Source organism: Panthera onca, chromosome D2, assembly GCF_046562875.1.
Source record: "Panthera onca isolate mPanOnc1 chromosome D2, mPanOnc1 haplotype 2, whole genome shotgun sequence".
Taxonomy (NCBI): Eukaryota; Metazoa; Chordata; class Mammalia; order Carnivora; family Felidae; genus Panthera; species Panthera onca.
The window spans coordinates 65,748,662-65,762,259 of NC_138349.1; the positions used below are offsets into that span (position 1 = coordinate 65,748,662).

Genomic DNA, 13,598 nt, shown 5'->3' on the forward strand with positions numbered 1-13,598 from the left:
AAAGACTCTATGCTAGAAGGGGTATTGGCATGAAATCAGGCATAACCTGGACACTCATCGTGGAAAACAGATAGTGAGTCTTAACTTATTATCAGATTTCTCTTCCATAAAATGTACAATATATCTACTGGTATGGAACAGTAGAGATTCTTGGGAAAAAATATAAAGTATGATATACATCTATTACTTTTGTTAACTTAAAATTGCATTTCCTTTTGTTTTCATCTTGAATTACAAAAGCACACACTGCAAGCATTTTGTTCTCCACATCAAGAGGAAAAAATATTTAAGATTATTCTATAGCCAAATCTGTCACTATTTTATTTCTCTTCTGATAAATGCATCTTTCCCTTTAGTGTGATATGTGAGAATCATTTTACTTTCCAGAAATTAAGAAGCATTTAGAAAGATTAGAGAACTTCTGATAGGTCTCAAGATGAACCTTTTTGTTTATTATTTGAAATATTTTTAAGTCTTTCTGAGATGAACTTCCATTCTAAAATAAATGCCATGAATTGTTTTTTCCTTGCTTTATTCTTTCCTTTGTAGCTCAGGTAAGGAGCTCAGAGTAAAGCCCTCAGTAATCATGAGTAACTTGTCTAAAGTCAGCATGCATTTCAGAGATGCCAGAGTTTCTCTTTTTAGTGTTCTTTAGGACCTAGGATTTTTGGGTGGAATCAGAAATAATCCAGAGGATTGTCACCTGTTAAAGGACATTGACCTGCCTTCGGTGGTTGACAAGTAACTAACGCGAAGGTTATGTCCGTAGCAAAAGCAAAAAGAAATAAGATGCATGACAAGAAGCTAAACTCAGGCTATGTTGCTGTTAGCCCTCTGATTAGCCAGTGCTAGACATATTGACTAATCAGGTGACCTATTTTAGCACTGATTTTGTGAATTTTGGCTTTTATGCAGGGGTGGGGATGGTAACAAAACAGACCACCCCCTCCTGTCATTCGCTGTAAAGTTGGGCTCAGTCCAAAGCTCTACATTTGGCTCTGAAGGCAATCTCTTTAGGGTGTGTCTGTACAGAGGGACAAATGTTTCCCAGGTCAGCTAGGGTTTCCAGATGGCAAAAGGTCAAAACTAAAAATAGGGATATAAAATCTTCTACCCTGGCCCATCCCGTTTGGCAGAGGCTGGTTTCAGAAGAGTCTGGAAGCAGCATTTCCACTTGCTTAAATCCTCTACAATTGATTACAGAAAGGGTGTTTCTCAAGTGAGAACCATTATCCTACTAGGACATGCTAATGACTTAAAATATGAGGGTAATTGCAGTAGGCTGGCCGGATTAGTGGTGCAGCAGCCCCCACTGTCCTCTGTGTTGTTTCCTACCCATCCATATGGCCTGGAAAGATTGTGACTGATAGTTGTCTAGATTTGGATCATTTTGCCAAATGTGAATCCATGAATTCCATTTTTTTCCCTCTAAATCTTCTTTTCTATAAAAAATCATTCTCATTTTTCATTGGCATATCTTATATAGTTGGATTCATGCCCAAGTGAAAATATAATCTTGCATTTCTCTTAAATGACAATAAGGCTGGACAAGGTCCCCTAGTGCAGGGGACCTTTCTTTCTCAGGGCAGAAGACTATGAACAACCCTGAGGCACAGTTAATTGCCAGTTTGCCAGAGGAATTTAAGTTGCTTGAACCTCTGGTCATCAGAGGTCAGTCAAGACAAGGATCCCAGAATGTCCTGAAAGTGGTAGTAAGTTTGACTCAAATTCTGAGGATTCACCAGTCACTGTGAGGCACTAGTAGAGATACAAAGACAAATACGACACAATACCTGCCCTCAACAAATTTGTATTTTAGTAGAAGGAAACAGGTATGCAAAGGAAAGAGTGCCACTATCTCCAGGACTTTGATTGGAGTCAGTTAGGTTGGGGGTGGGTGTAGGTGGGGAAGGAGGAAATGAAACCCTTCATGAGAGTATAACCCTTGAGCTGAATCTTCAGCTGATAGATGCTGACCCCAAAGACATGGTGGAGAAGAACATCCTTGATAGAATGAGGCAAAATAGAAACATGAGCTGTATCTTATGTGGGAAACCAGTTCAGCTGAAGCATAATGTAAAAACTAGAGTTTCATAGAAGAGGCAATCAAAGGGGCTGTGAGGGTAGATTATAGCATCTTGACTACCATGAACACTAAATTTTTCAACTTGTTAGCAACAAGTGACTATTAAAGATATTTTAAAGGTAGAGTAATGGCTCTGAATAGCTACTATTGAATGAAAAGTGGAATAATGGCTCTGAACATGTCCATGGTACCACATTGTTTGTTGTTTCCTAGTTGCGTTTCCTTGCATTGGCAATTTAAATAAAGCAAGTAATTATTGAGCACCTACTAACATTAACTGCCTGCAAGAGAGGACCCTATATTCCTTTTGCAAAACCGGTGGTACTCTGCATTAAACTGTCTGTAGTATGTTTTCCCAATTTAGGGATGCGGGAGACATTAGGGCAGTACATTAATGGCACAGCTTGATTTATCAGTTTGCTTCTGTGATTATGAATTTTTAAACCGTCGAAGAAAATCACTAGAAAGGAAAGCATACTATTTGAAAGTGCACTGCACACATTTTTATCTTGTTACTGGGCATGTGACCAAGTGATTCGTGTTGACAGAATGGTTATACGCCACTGCACATCGCTGCCAAAAAGAACCAGATGGACATAGCGACAACTCTGCTGGAATATGGTGCTGATGCAAATGCAGTTACCCGGCAAGGAATTGCTTCTGTCCATCTTGCAGCTCAAGAAGGACATGTGGACATGGTGTCCCTGCTCCTCAGCAGAAATGCTAATGTGAACCTGAGCAATAAGGTAACCTTTCTTTTTCTCTGCAAAGCGTATAACGAAACCTTACCTCTCAGAAAGGTCACTAAGAAGCATGCACTAAGAAGCATGAAGAATCCAGGTCAAATAGAATATATAAAGTGTAACGTTGCACAAAGATGTTTACCAAAATATTGTTTATTATAGTAAAGACTTTGAGAAAAAATGTTTAAACAGTAAGAGAATGGTAAATCAATACTTGTCAAGTCATACAATTGAATAACATATAGTCATAAAAATGAAGTCCACAAAGTTTTTCTTAATAATATGAAGTTTTGCTATAACGCTAATTCAAAGTACCACATTACCTTGCCAGAACTTAGCAAAATAGTAAGTTGTAAATTGTAGCCTGTTGATTTTGTCTGCAAATGTTTTGGGGGTACCTACTCATTGCCTCTCCCAGTTTTAAGTCCTACTTAAAAAAATAAATATTAGAAAGAGTGCTGCCTTCATGGAGTCCATTTTAATAACAGAAGTTTAGAGTAGCTATTTTATTCAATAGGTTGGAAAGGTTGTTAGTCTTTCTATGTAAATTGGCAGTTTCAAGGAATGTGTGAAGTCTCTGTTCCCTAGTTTTTTCAAATTCCCGTCCTCATATTTGGCAGCCCCATTATTAGTGAAGAATTTTATGAAGCAAAGTCTAGCCCACAATTGGCCAGAGACATGTTAATGAAGTTAGACCTCTCATTGCATGTATCAGAGAATTTGGGTTTGCTAAACTATTTATTAATACCTTGAGTCTGAGGTCTGCTCAAAGCACAGAACAGATGTTTCTAAGTCTTCCCTTCATATAACACAAAAGCCTGCTACAGTGCTCCCAAGTTCTTGACAATCCAAACTCCCTGGCTTTTTCTCTACCAGTTGGTGATGGCATGGCCATAGCTCAGATTTTGGAGTGGAGTTTCAAGACAGCAATAGTTTTATGGGGACAAATGACAAGTAATTTTATTTGTTTTTCATATACGTGGACTGTATTTTGGAATCATGGAGGTTTTGAATCCTCTGGGTGTGAATCCTAAGCCTGACTCTTCCTTGATGTGTGACTTGATTGAACAAGCTATATGACCTGATGAGCCTCAATTTTGCCCTCTAGTAAATGAAGACAACAATATTTACTTCACAGAAATGTCATAAAGATTAACTGAGGTAACATTCAGCACCTTCTCCTTAAGGACGAAAATAAGAGTTGTCTTAATTGTGGACTTCTTATAATTTAGGGAAAATGTTATTCTGCACTAACCTGAATTCCCGAGGTTGTAATTTAACAAATTCTATAGACCAAAACACATACATAAGAGAACAGGGAAATCTTTTTTATTTCAGTTTTAATATCTTGAAAATATTTTGTGATTATTATAGAACAAAATATTTTTCATATTTTTCTGGTGTAACAATTTGATTTTCTCTTATCTTTTATTTTAAACATTCCTTTTATCTGTGCATGTCTCTGTATTAATGGGAATCACAGACCAATTTCAAACAGCCATTATAAACAGGATGGTTTTTGAATTTCAAGCGTTCAGATAGAGACCAAGCTTACAATAATTTGCTACAAAATTCAACTTGTCTTAAAGACAAGGTAGAAGACCTGGTCTTCCCAAATTGAAGTACATTCTGGCATCCATTAGAGTCTATTTGAAGGGCCCAGAATACTGTATCTCACTAATTCTCTCAAAGGCAATATAGACCTTAACAACTGGTTAATAGGTGAATGTTTTCAGGAGATTTGATACCAAAGTATACTGTGACTTCTCTTCCTTTAAAATCCTCCAGTCAAACAAATAAACAAACAAATAAAATCCTCCAGTCAACTAGTTGCAATACATATCCAGCCTTGCATTCGCCTTAAAATCACAGACATTTTTTAGGCTGAAAATACTTCAGAATTTCCCAGTGTTTGCTTTGATAGACTGGAAATTAGCAAGGAAATTCTGAGGACCAAAATTGTCAGCCATCCTCCAGGGAAAAAACCCTACATGAGCAGAGATACTTCCAGAGAAATTTTGAAAAGCAGATCAGCTGGCTTCCCATGAGCACATTAAAGTTAAGGAACTTTCAAGAACTTCACACTACCAAGGAATGATCTAATATGAAGGCATTTGTAAATTTTTGCTTCCTTTCTCAGTTGCCATGTTCCACGTAAAGTGTGAAGTAAGCCCTGATGTGAAAACAGAAAATGAGCAGAACGTGTTATTCAATAAGGAAACTCTGACCATTTTCTGTCAGTTTTTCCTAAACTGCCAATTTTAAACATCATTTATTGTCTCTCCCTCCCTATCCTACCTCCCCATTTAACACTAGATTTTATTTCCTTGTTAAAAAATAGATATTAAAAAGAAAGATTTAGCTTTTGTGAAAATTGATATTGAACTAAAGAGTTTATTGCTTTCACTTATTTCTTTTCTGACTAGTAATCAGTGGTTCCCAGTAGCTTCAAGGAAAAGAGACCATGACTAGCTACTAGTGAAGTTAGCTAGTGTTTGATTTCAGTTTCGCTTTTGATGTTCCTGCTTTCCCACATGGATTTTGTAGGCCACAAGTAGCTCTATTCCTTTGTACCACTAATAGAATGTTAAGCAGGGCTGTTTATATTCTGAGTTAGTGGTGTTCTCTTGTTCCAAATAACCGCCACTTTTTAAAATAAGCAATGGTTGAAACCTTATAAAAGATTAACAGGTAACCTCTGAATTCAAATGGGACTGTTGTAACCACCACATTATTTTTTAAAAATCTTTTTAATGACGGGGTATCTGGGTGGCTCAGTCGATTAGGCGTCCGACTTGGATCTCACGGTTCATGGGTTCGAGCCCTGCATCAGGCTCTGTGCTGACAGCTCAGAGCTTGGAGCCTGCTTTGGATCCTGTGTCTCCCTTGTTCTCTCTGGCCCTCCCCCGCTTGTGCGTGCTCTCCCTGTCTCTCAAAATTAAATAAATAAACTTTTAAAAAAATAACAAAATAAAATCTTTTTAATGAAAATCATTAACATAAAAATAAGTTTCTTTTTAGCATATTTTATCTAAAGATGTTTGCTTTTATCTTCTGATTTAATCATCTAGTGGATGATTCAGTGCTAGACGCTAGACACTGGTTATAAAAAGATTAAGGATACAGTATTTGCCTCAACAAGGTCACAGTGGTTTGAGGAAGACAGACAAGGAAACAGGATTTATTTTTTTTTTAATTTTTTTTTTTAACGTTTATTTATTTTTGAGACAGAGAGAGACAGAGAATGAATGGGGGAGGGGCAGAGAGAGAGGGAGGCACAGAATCGGAAGCAGGCTCCAGGCTCTGAGCCATCAGCCCAGAGCCCGACGTGGGGCTTGAACTCATGGACCGTGAGATCGTGACCTGAGCTGAAGTTGGACGCTTAACCGACTGAGCCACCCAGGCGCCCCAAGGAAACAGAATTTAAATGCAGGATTATGATGCTCTTAATAGAGGTGAGCACATAGAAGGTGTGCACATAAATGTAACAATGAGGCCCTTTGTGAGACAAGGACAGACAGTGAAGTCCAGGAAGGCTGTGAGTGACTCCATGGTACAGGTAGAGTGGGTAACCCATGAGGCAGCATGAACACGGGGAACATGAGAAAGTAAGGCACATGCCGCAATACCTTTCCCAAACTTTGCTGAGAAACACTCAGTAAAGTATCTTCAAAAGTGTTGAAAAGTCTCAAACTTAGAATAGGTAACCTCTACAAAATACTATGGCTGAAAATATTTGTTTCCTCTAAAGTAGAACATGGAGGGGGTGGGGGGATGGGTGAAACAGGGATTAAGGAGAGCACTTGTGATGAGCACTGGCTGATGTATGGAAGTGTTAAATCACTATATTGTATACATGAAACTCATAGAGCACTGTATGTGTACTAACTGGAATTAAAAATAATTAATAAATAAATAAATAAATAAATAAATAAATAAATAAATAAAGTAGAACATGGAACATTGTTATAAGATTATGTCAGTGTTGGGTGGTGCCAGTCTTGGCCCCAGCTTATTTTTCTTGGACTTCAACTGAGTGCATTGGTCCTCCTTTTCTTATTTCCTCTCTTTTCAGTTTGAGTGGGCTTCCTCCCAAATTCTGTAAATAGTTAAAAAGCCGAGAGCAAGTGAGTCTTCCTGAATCCTATAATCTGTTTGATGGGACAGCAACCCCTAAATAAGTCATGTACGGCATCTAGAGGGCTCTGTGCCCTCCCTGGTGGTGTCCCTGATTCACTCCTCTCCTCTGACAAATGCCATGGCCGAGGCTCCTGTTGCACAGATGCTAGAGGAAGAGAAGGAAGGCCTCCAGGACTCAGATACTAACCTCCATGCTCGTACTGGGGGAAAGAAAACAATCTGCAAGCACTCACACAAAGTTACTCTTTCCTAAATATAATTCATGAAAAGACACTTTACAACTACAGAGGATTTTTAAACTTGTGTACAGTCTTGGTGATTTTTTCTTGGCCATTAGAACAACCAGGTAGCCTGCACGTTCTGTTGTAGACTCAGTTTCAAATGTTCAGTCTCATTAAACACATACACCATTCAAATGACCTGGAAATTCTCATGGTACAGCATTCATTTTGCATTTCGAGGCCATCTTTCCTACCCAGAAACAACATACAGAACATATTTATCAGCTGTGGGTATTAATATTTGGTGAAGAAAATATTATCATCATATGTCAATACTTAATTTTATAACTAACTTTTCTTTTAATTCTGCTAAAGCTAGTGCCAATGGTCATGTGTTGAAATTCCTGCATAATTTTGCAAAAAAATTCTCTAGGTGTCTTTTTGGTAAATATTTATTTACTTATTTTTGAGTATAGTTGACATACAATCTCAAATTAGTTTCAGATGTGCAACTTAGTGATTTGACAAGTTTATACATCATGCTGTGCTCACTACAAGTTTAGCTACCATCTCTGTCCTGTCACAACACTATTATAATATTATTCACTGTATTACATATGCTGTGCCTTTTATTCCCATGACTTATTCATTTCATAACTGGAAGCCTGTGTCTCCCACTCCCCTTCACCCATTTTGCACAGTCTCTCACTCCCCCTTCCCTGTGGCAACCATCAGTTTGTTTTCTGTTTTAACAGACCTGATTCTGCTTTTGTTTACTCATTTAAAATTAACAACAACAAAACGTTTTTGTTAATTCATTTAAAAATATTTTTCTTTGTGGACGTATTTTAAGGCAAATCCCAGACATTATATCATTTTATATCTTTTTTTTAAAGCCTCTAGTTTTGACAAGTGAACACTGGAGTATGTAGTAGGAAAATGGTATAATGTCTGGGATTTGCCTTAAAATACGTCCACAGGGGCGCCTGGGTGGCGCAGTCGGTTAAGCGTCCGACTTCAGCCAGGTCACGATCTCGCGGTCCGTGAGTTCGAGCCCCACGTCGGGCTCTGGGCTGATGGCTCGGAGCCTGGAGCCTGTTTCCGATTCTGTGTCTCCCTCTCTCTCTGCCCCTCCCCCGTTCATGCTCTGTCTCTCTCTGTCCCAAAAATAAATAAAAAACGTTGAAAAAAAAAATAAAAAAAAAAAAAATACGTCCACAAAGAAAAGAATGAACAGGAAGTAGGGCTGGATGAAGCAAATGTAGGAAAACCTTGATAAACCATAGAGTCTGTGGTGAGTCCACAAGGTTCACTCCATTCCCTCCACTTCTGAGAATGTTTGAAATTTTCATGAAGCCTGCAGATAACAGTGTTGCCACGGTGCTAATATATAAACATATTTTGTAGATTTTTTTTAACATAAGAATTCTAGGCTTGGGCACCTGGGTGGCTCAGTCTGTTGAGCATCCGACTTCGGTTCAAGTCATGATCTCACAGTTCGTGAGTTCAAGCCCCACATTGGGCTCTATGCTGACAGCTCAGAGCCTGCTTGAATCCTCTGCCTCCCTCTCTCTCTCTGCCCCTCCTCTACTCATGCTCTTCCTCTCAAACATTAAAAAAAAATTTTTTTTTTAATTTAAGAATTCAAGGCTTAGTCTCCTACAATTCATAAATTGTTCTCATACATGCCATGTGTGCTATATTACCTTCTCTAAAATGACTGTACTTTGAATCTTTTGCAGAATGGCCTGACCCCACTCCATTTGGCTGCTCAAGAAGACAGAGTGAATGTGGCTGAAGTCCTCGTAAACCAAGGGGCAAATGTGGATGCCCAGACAAAGGTATACAAAAAAGAATGTGTCGTTTGGTGACTCCTATATGGAAACAAGTACAATTTGATGGGGGGAGAACAAATTTTCCATCATATCTTTTATACATAGCATGTCAAACATAAATCTGTGCAAAGGACACCAAAGCCTCTGGTTATAGTGTCCCAGATGCTTTATGTCTTTAATGGCTTGGGCACTTTATCCCAGATGCCTATAGATATCCACCCATGTTAACAGTATTTATCCTTGTGATAACAAATCGGTCCTCCAAGGACAGAGTGTAAAATCTTGGACCTTTTTTAGCTTTTGTGACTGACTTTAAAATGCATCCAGAAAAATTTATCAGTAATTTGTGACCATTAACTTTGTTTAGACATAGTCTATTAAAAAAAGGATAAAATAAGTTTTATTCAGTTATTCCTCACTTGCTAAAATCTTTATGGTATGTGTGGTCACTAGCATCTCCCTCTCTCCCTCTCTCTCTCTCTTTCTCTCAAATAGCTCTCTTCAGAAAGAAAACAATACTGATTAATATCTTATAATTACACAATTTCAAACTCAGATAAGAAAAATGGATGTTTTGTGTCATCAGACATAGGACTTCATATTAACCCCATTTCTCTGAGCATTTATTTTGCACTTAATTTTGCTACCTCTTCATGGCAAACTTGTTTTATCTACTCTAAAATATAACTCTTGTTTCTTTCCATATATCATATTTTTGACACAAAAATAAATGCTTATTAAATATTGTGAATACAAGGGCACCTGGGTGGCTCAGTTGGTTGAGCATCTGATTCTTGATTCTCTCTCTCTCTCTCTCTCTCTCTCTCTCTTTCTTTTCCTCTGCCTCTCTTCCTCACCCTCTCTCTCAAATTAAAAACATTAAAAAAATAAATAAATAAAGTTGTATCAAGCCTTGCACTGGGCTCTGTGCTATACATGGAGCCTGCTTGGTATTCTCTCTCCCTCTCTCTCTGCCCCTTTCTCCGCTCTTGCACACATGCTGTCTGTCTGTCTGTCTGTCTCTCTCTCTCAAAATGAAAAATTGTGAATACAAACATTTTGTATATAATATGTATAGATTCTGAGGTGTGTATATAAATACTGAAGATACTAACAAATATAGAAGTATCACCAGGAATTAGCCAAGTCAAAAGATATTCAGGGGCACCTGGGTGGCTCAGTTGGTTGACTGCCTGATTCTTGATTTCAGCTCAAGTCATGATCCCAGGGTCATGGGATCAAGCCCCCCATTGGTCTCTGCACTAAGCATGGAGCCTGCTTAAGATTCTCTCCTCTCTGTCTCTCTCTCTCTCTCTCTCTCTTCCTCTGCCTCTCTTCCTCACCCTCTCTATCAAATTAAAAACATAAAAAATAAAGTGGCATTCAGACATCAAAATCAGACTGGATTTGCCAGACAAGCACAGAGGGAACAGCCCTGAGTAGACTACACCCTTTGGACATTGTTCGGCTGTCTGTGGCAGTGGCTGCTCCACCCATACTGTGTTCTATTAAAAAGAAGCTGCCTGAAAGAGATGTGACCAGGCAAGATCCTGTCTGTGCTTTAAAGTTTGTATTAAAGCAGTAAAGCAAGTATCATTGTCCCTGATCAGGACAGCCTGAGGTGGAACTGGGAGGTAGGCAAACTCCCCTCTACCTCCCTTTCTGGAATTTCTGTGGCCTTGAGGTCTCCATGACCTCACTTGGTAGCCAGCTTGCTCAGCAATCCCTTCACTCTATTTCCCTTCCTTTCTAAAAATTCTCATGATCCTCAGTCTTGAGTGCTTTCCTAGGTAGCTAAGTATTTAACAGAGAAACCATTAAAGGCACTGGCAGCAGCTGGATGGTTTCTTGCTACTCTCCATTCGAAAAATAAAAGCATTTTTAATTCTAAAAAAAGAATCAGCTGAGTTTAGCTTACCATCTTTATTTTACTTATGGTAAATATATTCATCTTGTGTTGTTTTATTTACACACACAAACACAGACTTAAACACGTTTTTTGGTTACCTCTCTCTTTACAGAGTAAAGATTCCAGGAAGCACAGGCAGGGTTAAGTTTCTCCATATGTTTTTGCCCCTGCACATCCAAAGCATATACTATAATTCAGTCAGGAAGTGTGGCAATGATTCTCCGGGGCAGGTGGGGAGGCAGGACATGGTGCCAAGAGTCTTCTTGCACACGTGGCCCCTGGGCTTAAGGTTCGTAGGCCTCTACCAGGGTTTCCTCCTAACCCAGCCCACCTTAGGTCATGATCATTTTTGTACTTGGTATAATATTTATGAAGCATGTTCCCTTTCCTGCCCTTTACAAGTGATGCACTTTGAAAAGCACCTCTCGTGGCACCTGGGTGGCTCAGTCGGTTAAGCGTCCGACTTTGGCTCAGGTCATAATCTCACGGTCTGTGAGTTCGAGCCCCGCGTCGGGCTCTGTGCTGACAGCTCAGAGCCTGGAGCCTGTTTCAGATTCTGTGTCTCCCTCTCTCTCTGGCCCTCCCCCGTTCATGCTCTGTCTCTCTCTGTCTCAAAAATAAATAAACGTTAAAAAAAAAAATTTGAAAAGCACCTCTCTGCCTCCTACAAATTCTTTTCCCTTTCTTTTTCTTCTCAGCAAAGATCATAGCACCAAGAAAGCCCTGAGGCTGTGATCATCCTATAGCTGAATAGAGCAGAAGTGCAGAGAGATAGGTTGTTGGGATTTGCCTTCTGATCTTGTGAATAAGTTTATTCTATGAATGTCCAAATTCTTATTGGTGAAGATGATGTCTCTAAGTAGCCTACAGTTGGAAAGTATAGTACCGTCAGATTCACTGGCTTAAATTTAAAAAATGATAAATATGAAAACATGGAGAGCACTTCTCTCTTGTGGGAAAAATATCTGAAAATCCTGGTAACAGCTTTTGCAGCCTTCCCACTGGGCTTGCTGACCTTCTCCACGTCCAGCTCTGTATTTGAAGTTCACCAAATCAGTTCAGACTAAATTGTGCTGCTGGCCACAGGGTTTAATATTTAGTGCTGTTCAGATGAAATAAAGCTATTCCTTCCACTTTTTAAAAGAATAATCTCCTGAAGCATTTTATTTAGACCATCCAAATGCACTGATTCTCAGGGGTACTAATTAGCAAATTAATAGTTAAATTATATTTCTTTAAATGTGTGTAAAATAATGAAAAAAATTTATTTGATGCTCATTTCACATTCATTTTTTTGAGCTCTTACTACTTGCCAAGTTCTCAACAGGGTGATATATTCCTTGATCTCTTTATAGTCTAGAAAAGAAGACATATGATAATAAAAATAATAATAAAATAATATAGTAATAATATAATATAACAATGTATAATTATATATAATAATATAATAAAATATATTACTCACCTTCTCTGTGTCAGGTATTAATTTCTTTCCTTTATTAATTAGTTTAATCCATACAAGTACCCTAGGAGGTGGGTGAAATTAGTATCCCTGTCCCTCAGAGGAAACTGAGGTACAGACAAGTAATTACTTATACAAGGTCACATAGGTAATTGGTACAAAGCCTGAATTTGACCCCATATATAAATTAGTAATTTTAGAACTATTGGAATTAACTGAATTATTTCACAAAGGTTGGGAATGTAGGAGGGAGCTATAACTGGTTCAGTATCACAGAAACATGAGAAAAAAATGGGGGCATGTCCCAAGATACTGCTAGAAGATTAAGATTTCAGAGGGCCTGGGTGGCTCAGTTGGTTAAGCATGTGACTTTGGCTCAGGTTATGATCTTGTGGTTTGTGAGTTTAAGCCCTGCGTCAGGCTCTGTGCTGACAATGCAGAGCCTGAAGCCTGCTTCAGATTCTGTGTCTCTCTCTCTGCCCCTCCCCAGTTCATGCTCTCTCTCTCTCCCTCTCTCACATACACACACACTCTCTCTCTATTTCTCTGTCAAAAATAATAAATAATAAAATTAAGTTTTAAATAATAAAAAAAAATATTTTCAAAGATTTCAGAGGGCCTTAATGTGCCAGGCAAAGTAAGTTCAGCTTTTTATCCTGTTTGCACTGGGAAGCCATGGAAGGTTTTAAACAGAAGAGTGGTAAGATCAGACATCGGGTTAGAAAGAGCCTAAGAGATAGTGCAAAAACTAAGTAGGTCAAAGGAGTTTGGAGGAGGGGCATTTGAAGGCTGTTACTAAGGTCTAGATGGAGAATAAAGAAGACCTCTGCTTAGGGGCAGATGGGAAATTGATGAACAAGGGAGAAATTTAAGAAATACTTAAAGAAGTATTGGGGTGCCTGGATGGCTCAGTCAGTTGAGTGTCCAACTCTTGATTTCGGCTCAGGTCATGATCCCAGGGTATGGGATCAAGGTCTGCATCAGGCTCTGTGTTAAGTGTAGAACCTGCTTAGGATTCTCTCTTTCTCTCCTTCGTCCCTCTCCCCTGTGCGCTCTCTCTCTCTCTCTCTCTCTCTCTCTCTGTGTCTCTCACTGAGAAACAATGTGGTGGAAATCAAAGAACAAATCCTGGAATCAATGATGTTTTAAAAAAGCTCTTTGTGAAGATATCTTACAGTCTTCCATGGGTCTTCATCTGCCAT

General features: G+C 38.8%; 1 protein-coding gene across 33 annotated transcripts in view; it reads left to right on the top strand.

Moving 5' to 3' along the window:
* The window catches only part of ANK3 (ankyrin 3), a 687,918-nt gene that overhangs the window by 540,852 nt on the left and 133,468 nt on the right, over window positions 1-13,598 (top strand). For 32 of the 33 annotated variants that reach the window (XM_060642689.3, XM_060642719.3, XM_060642717.3 and 29 more), the window contains 2 exons: window positions 2,635-2,832; window positions 8,933-9,031. In XM_060642689.3, the coding sequence (XP_060498672.2) occupies window positions 2,635-2,832; window positions 8,933-9,031 (297 nt within the window). The remainder of the gene's footprint in view (window positions 1-2,634; window positions 2,833-8,932; window positions 9,032-13,598) is intronic. The other variant, XM_078434289.2, reaches the window with a different exon arrangement.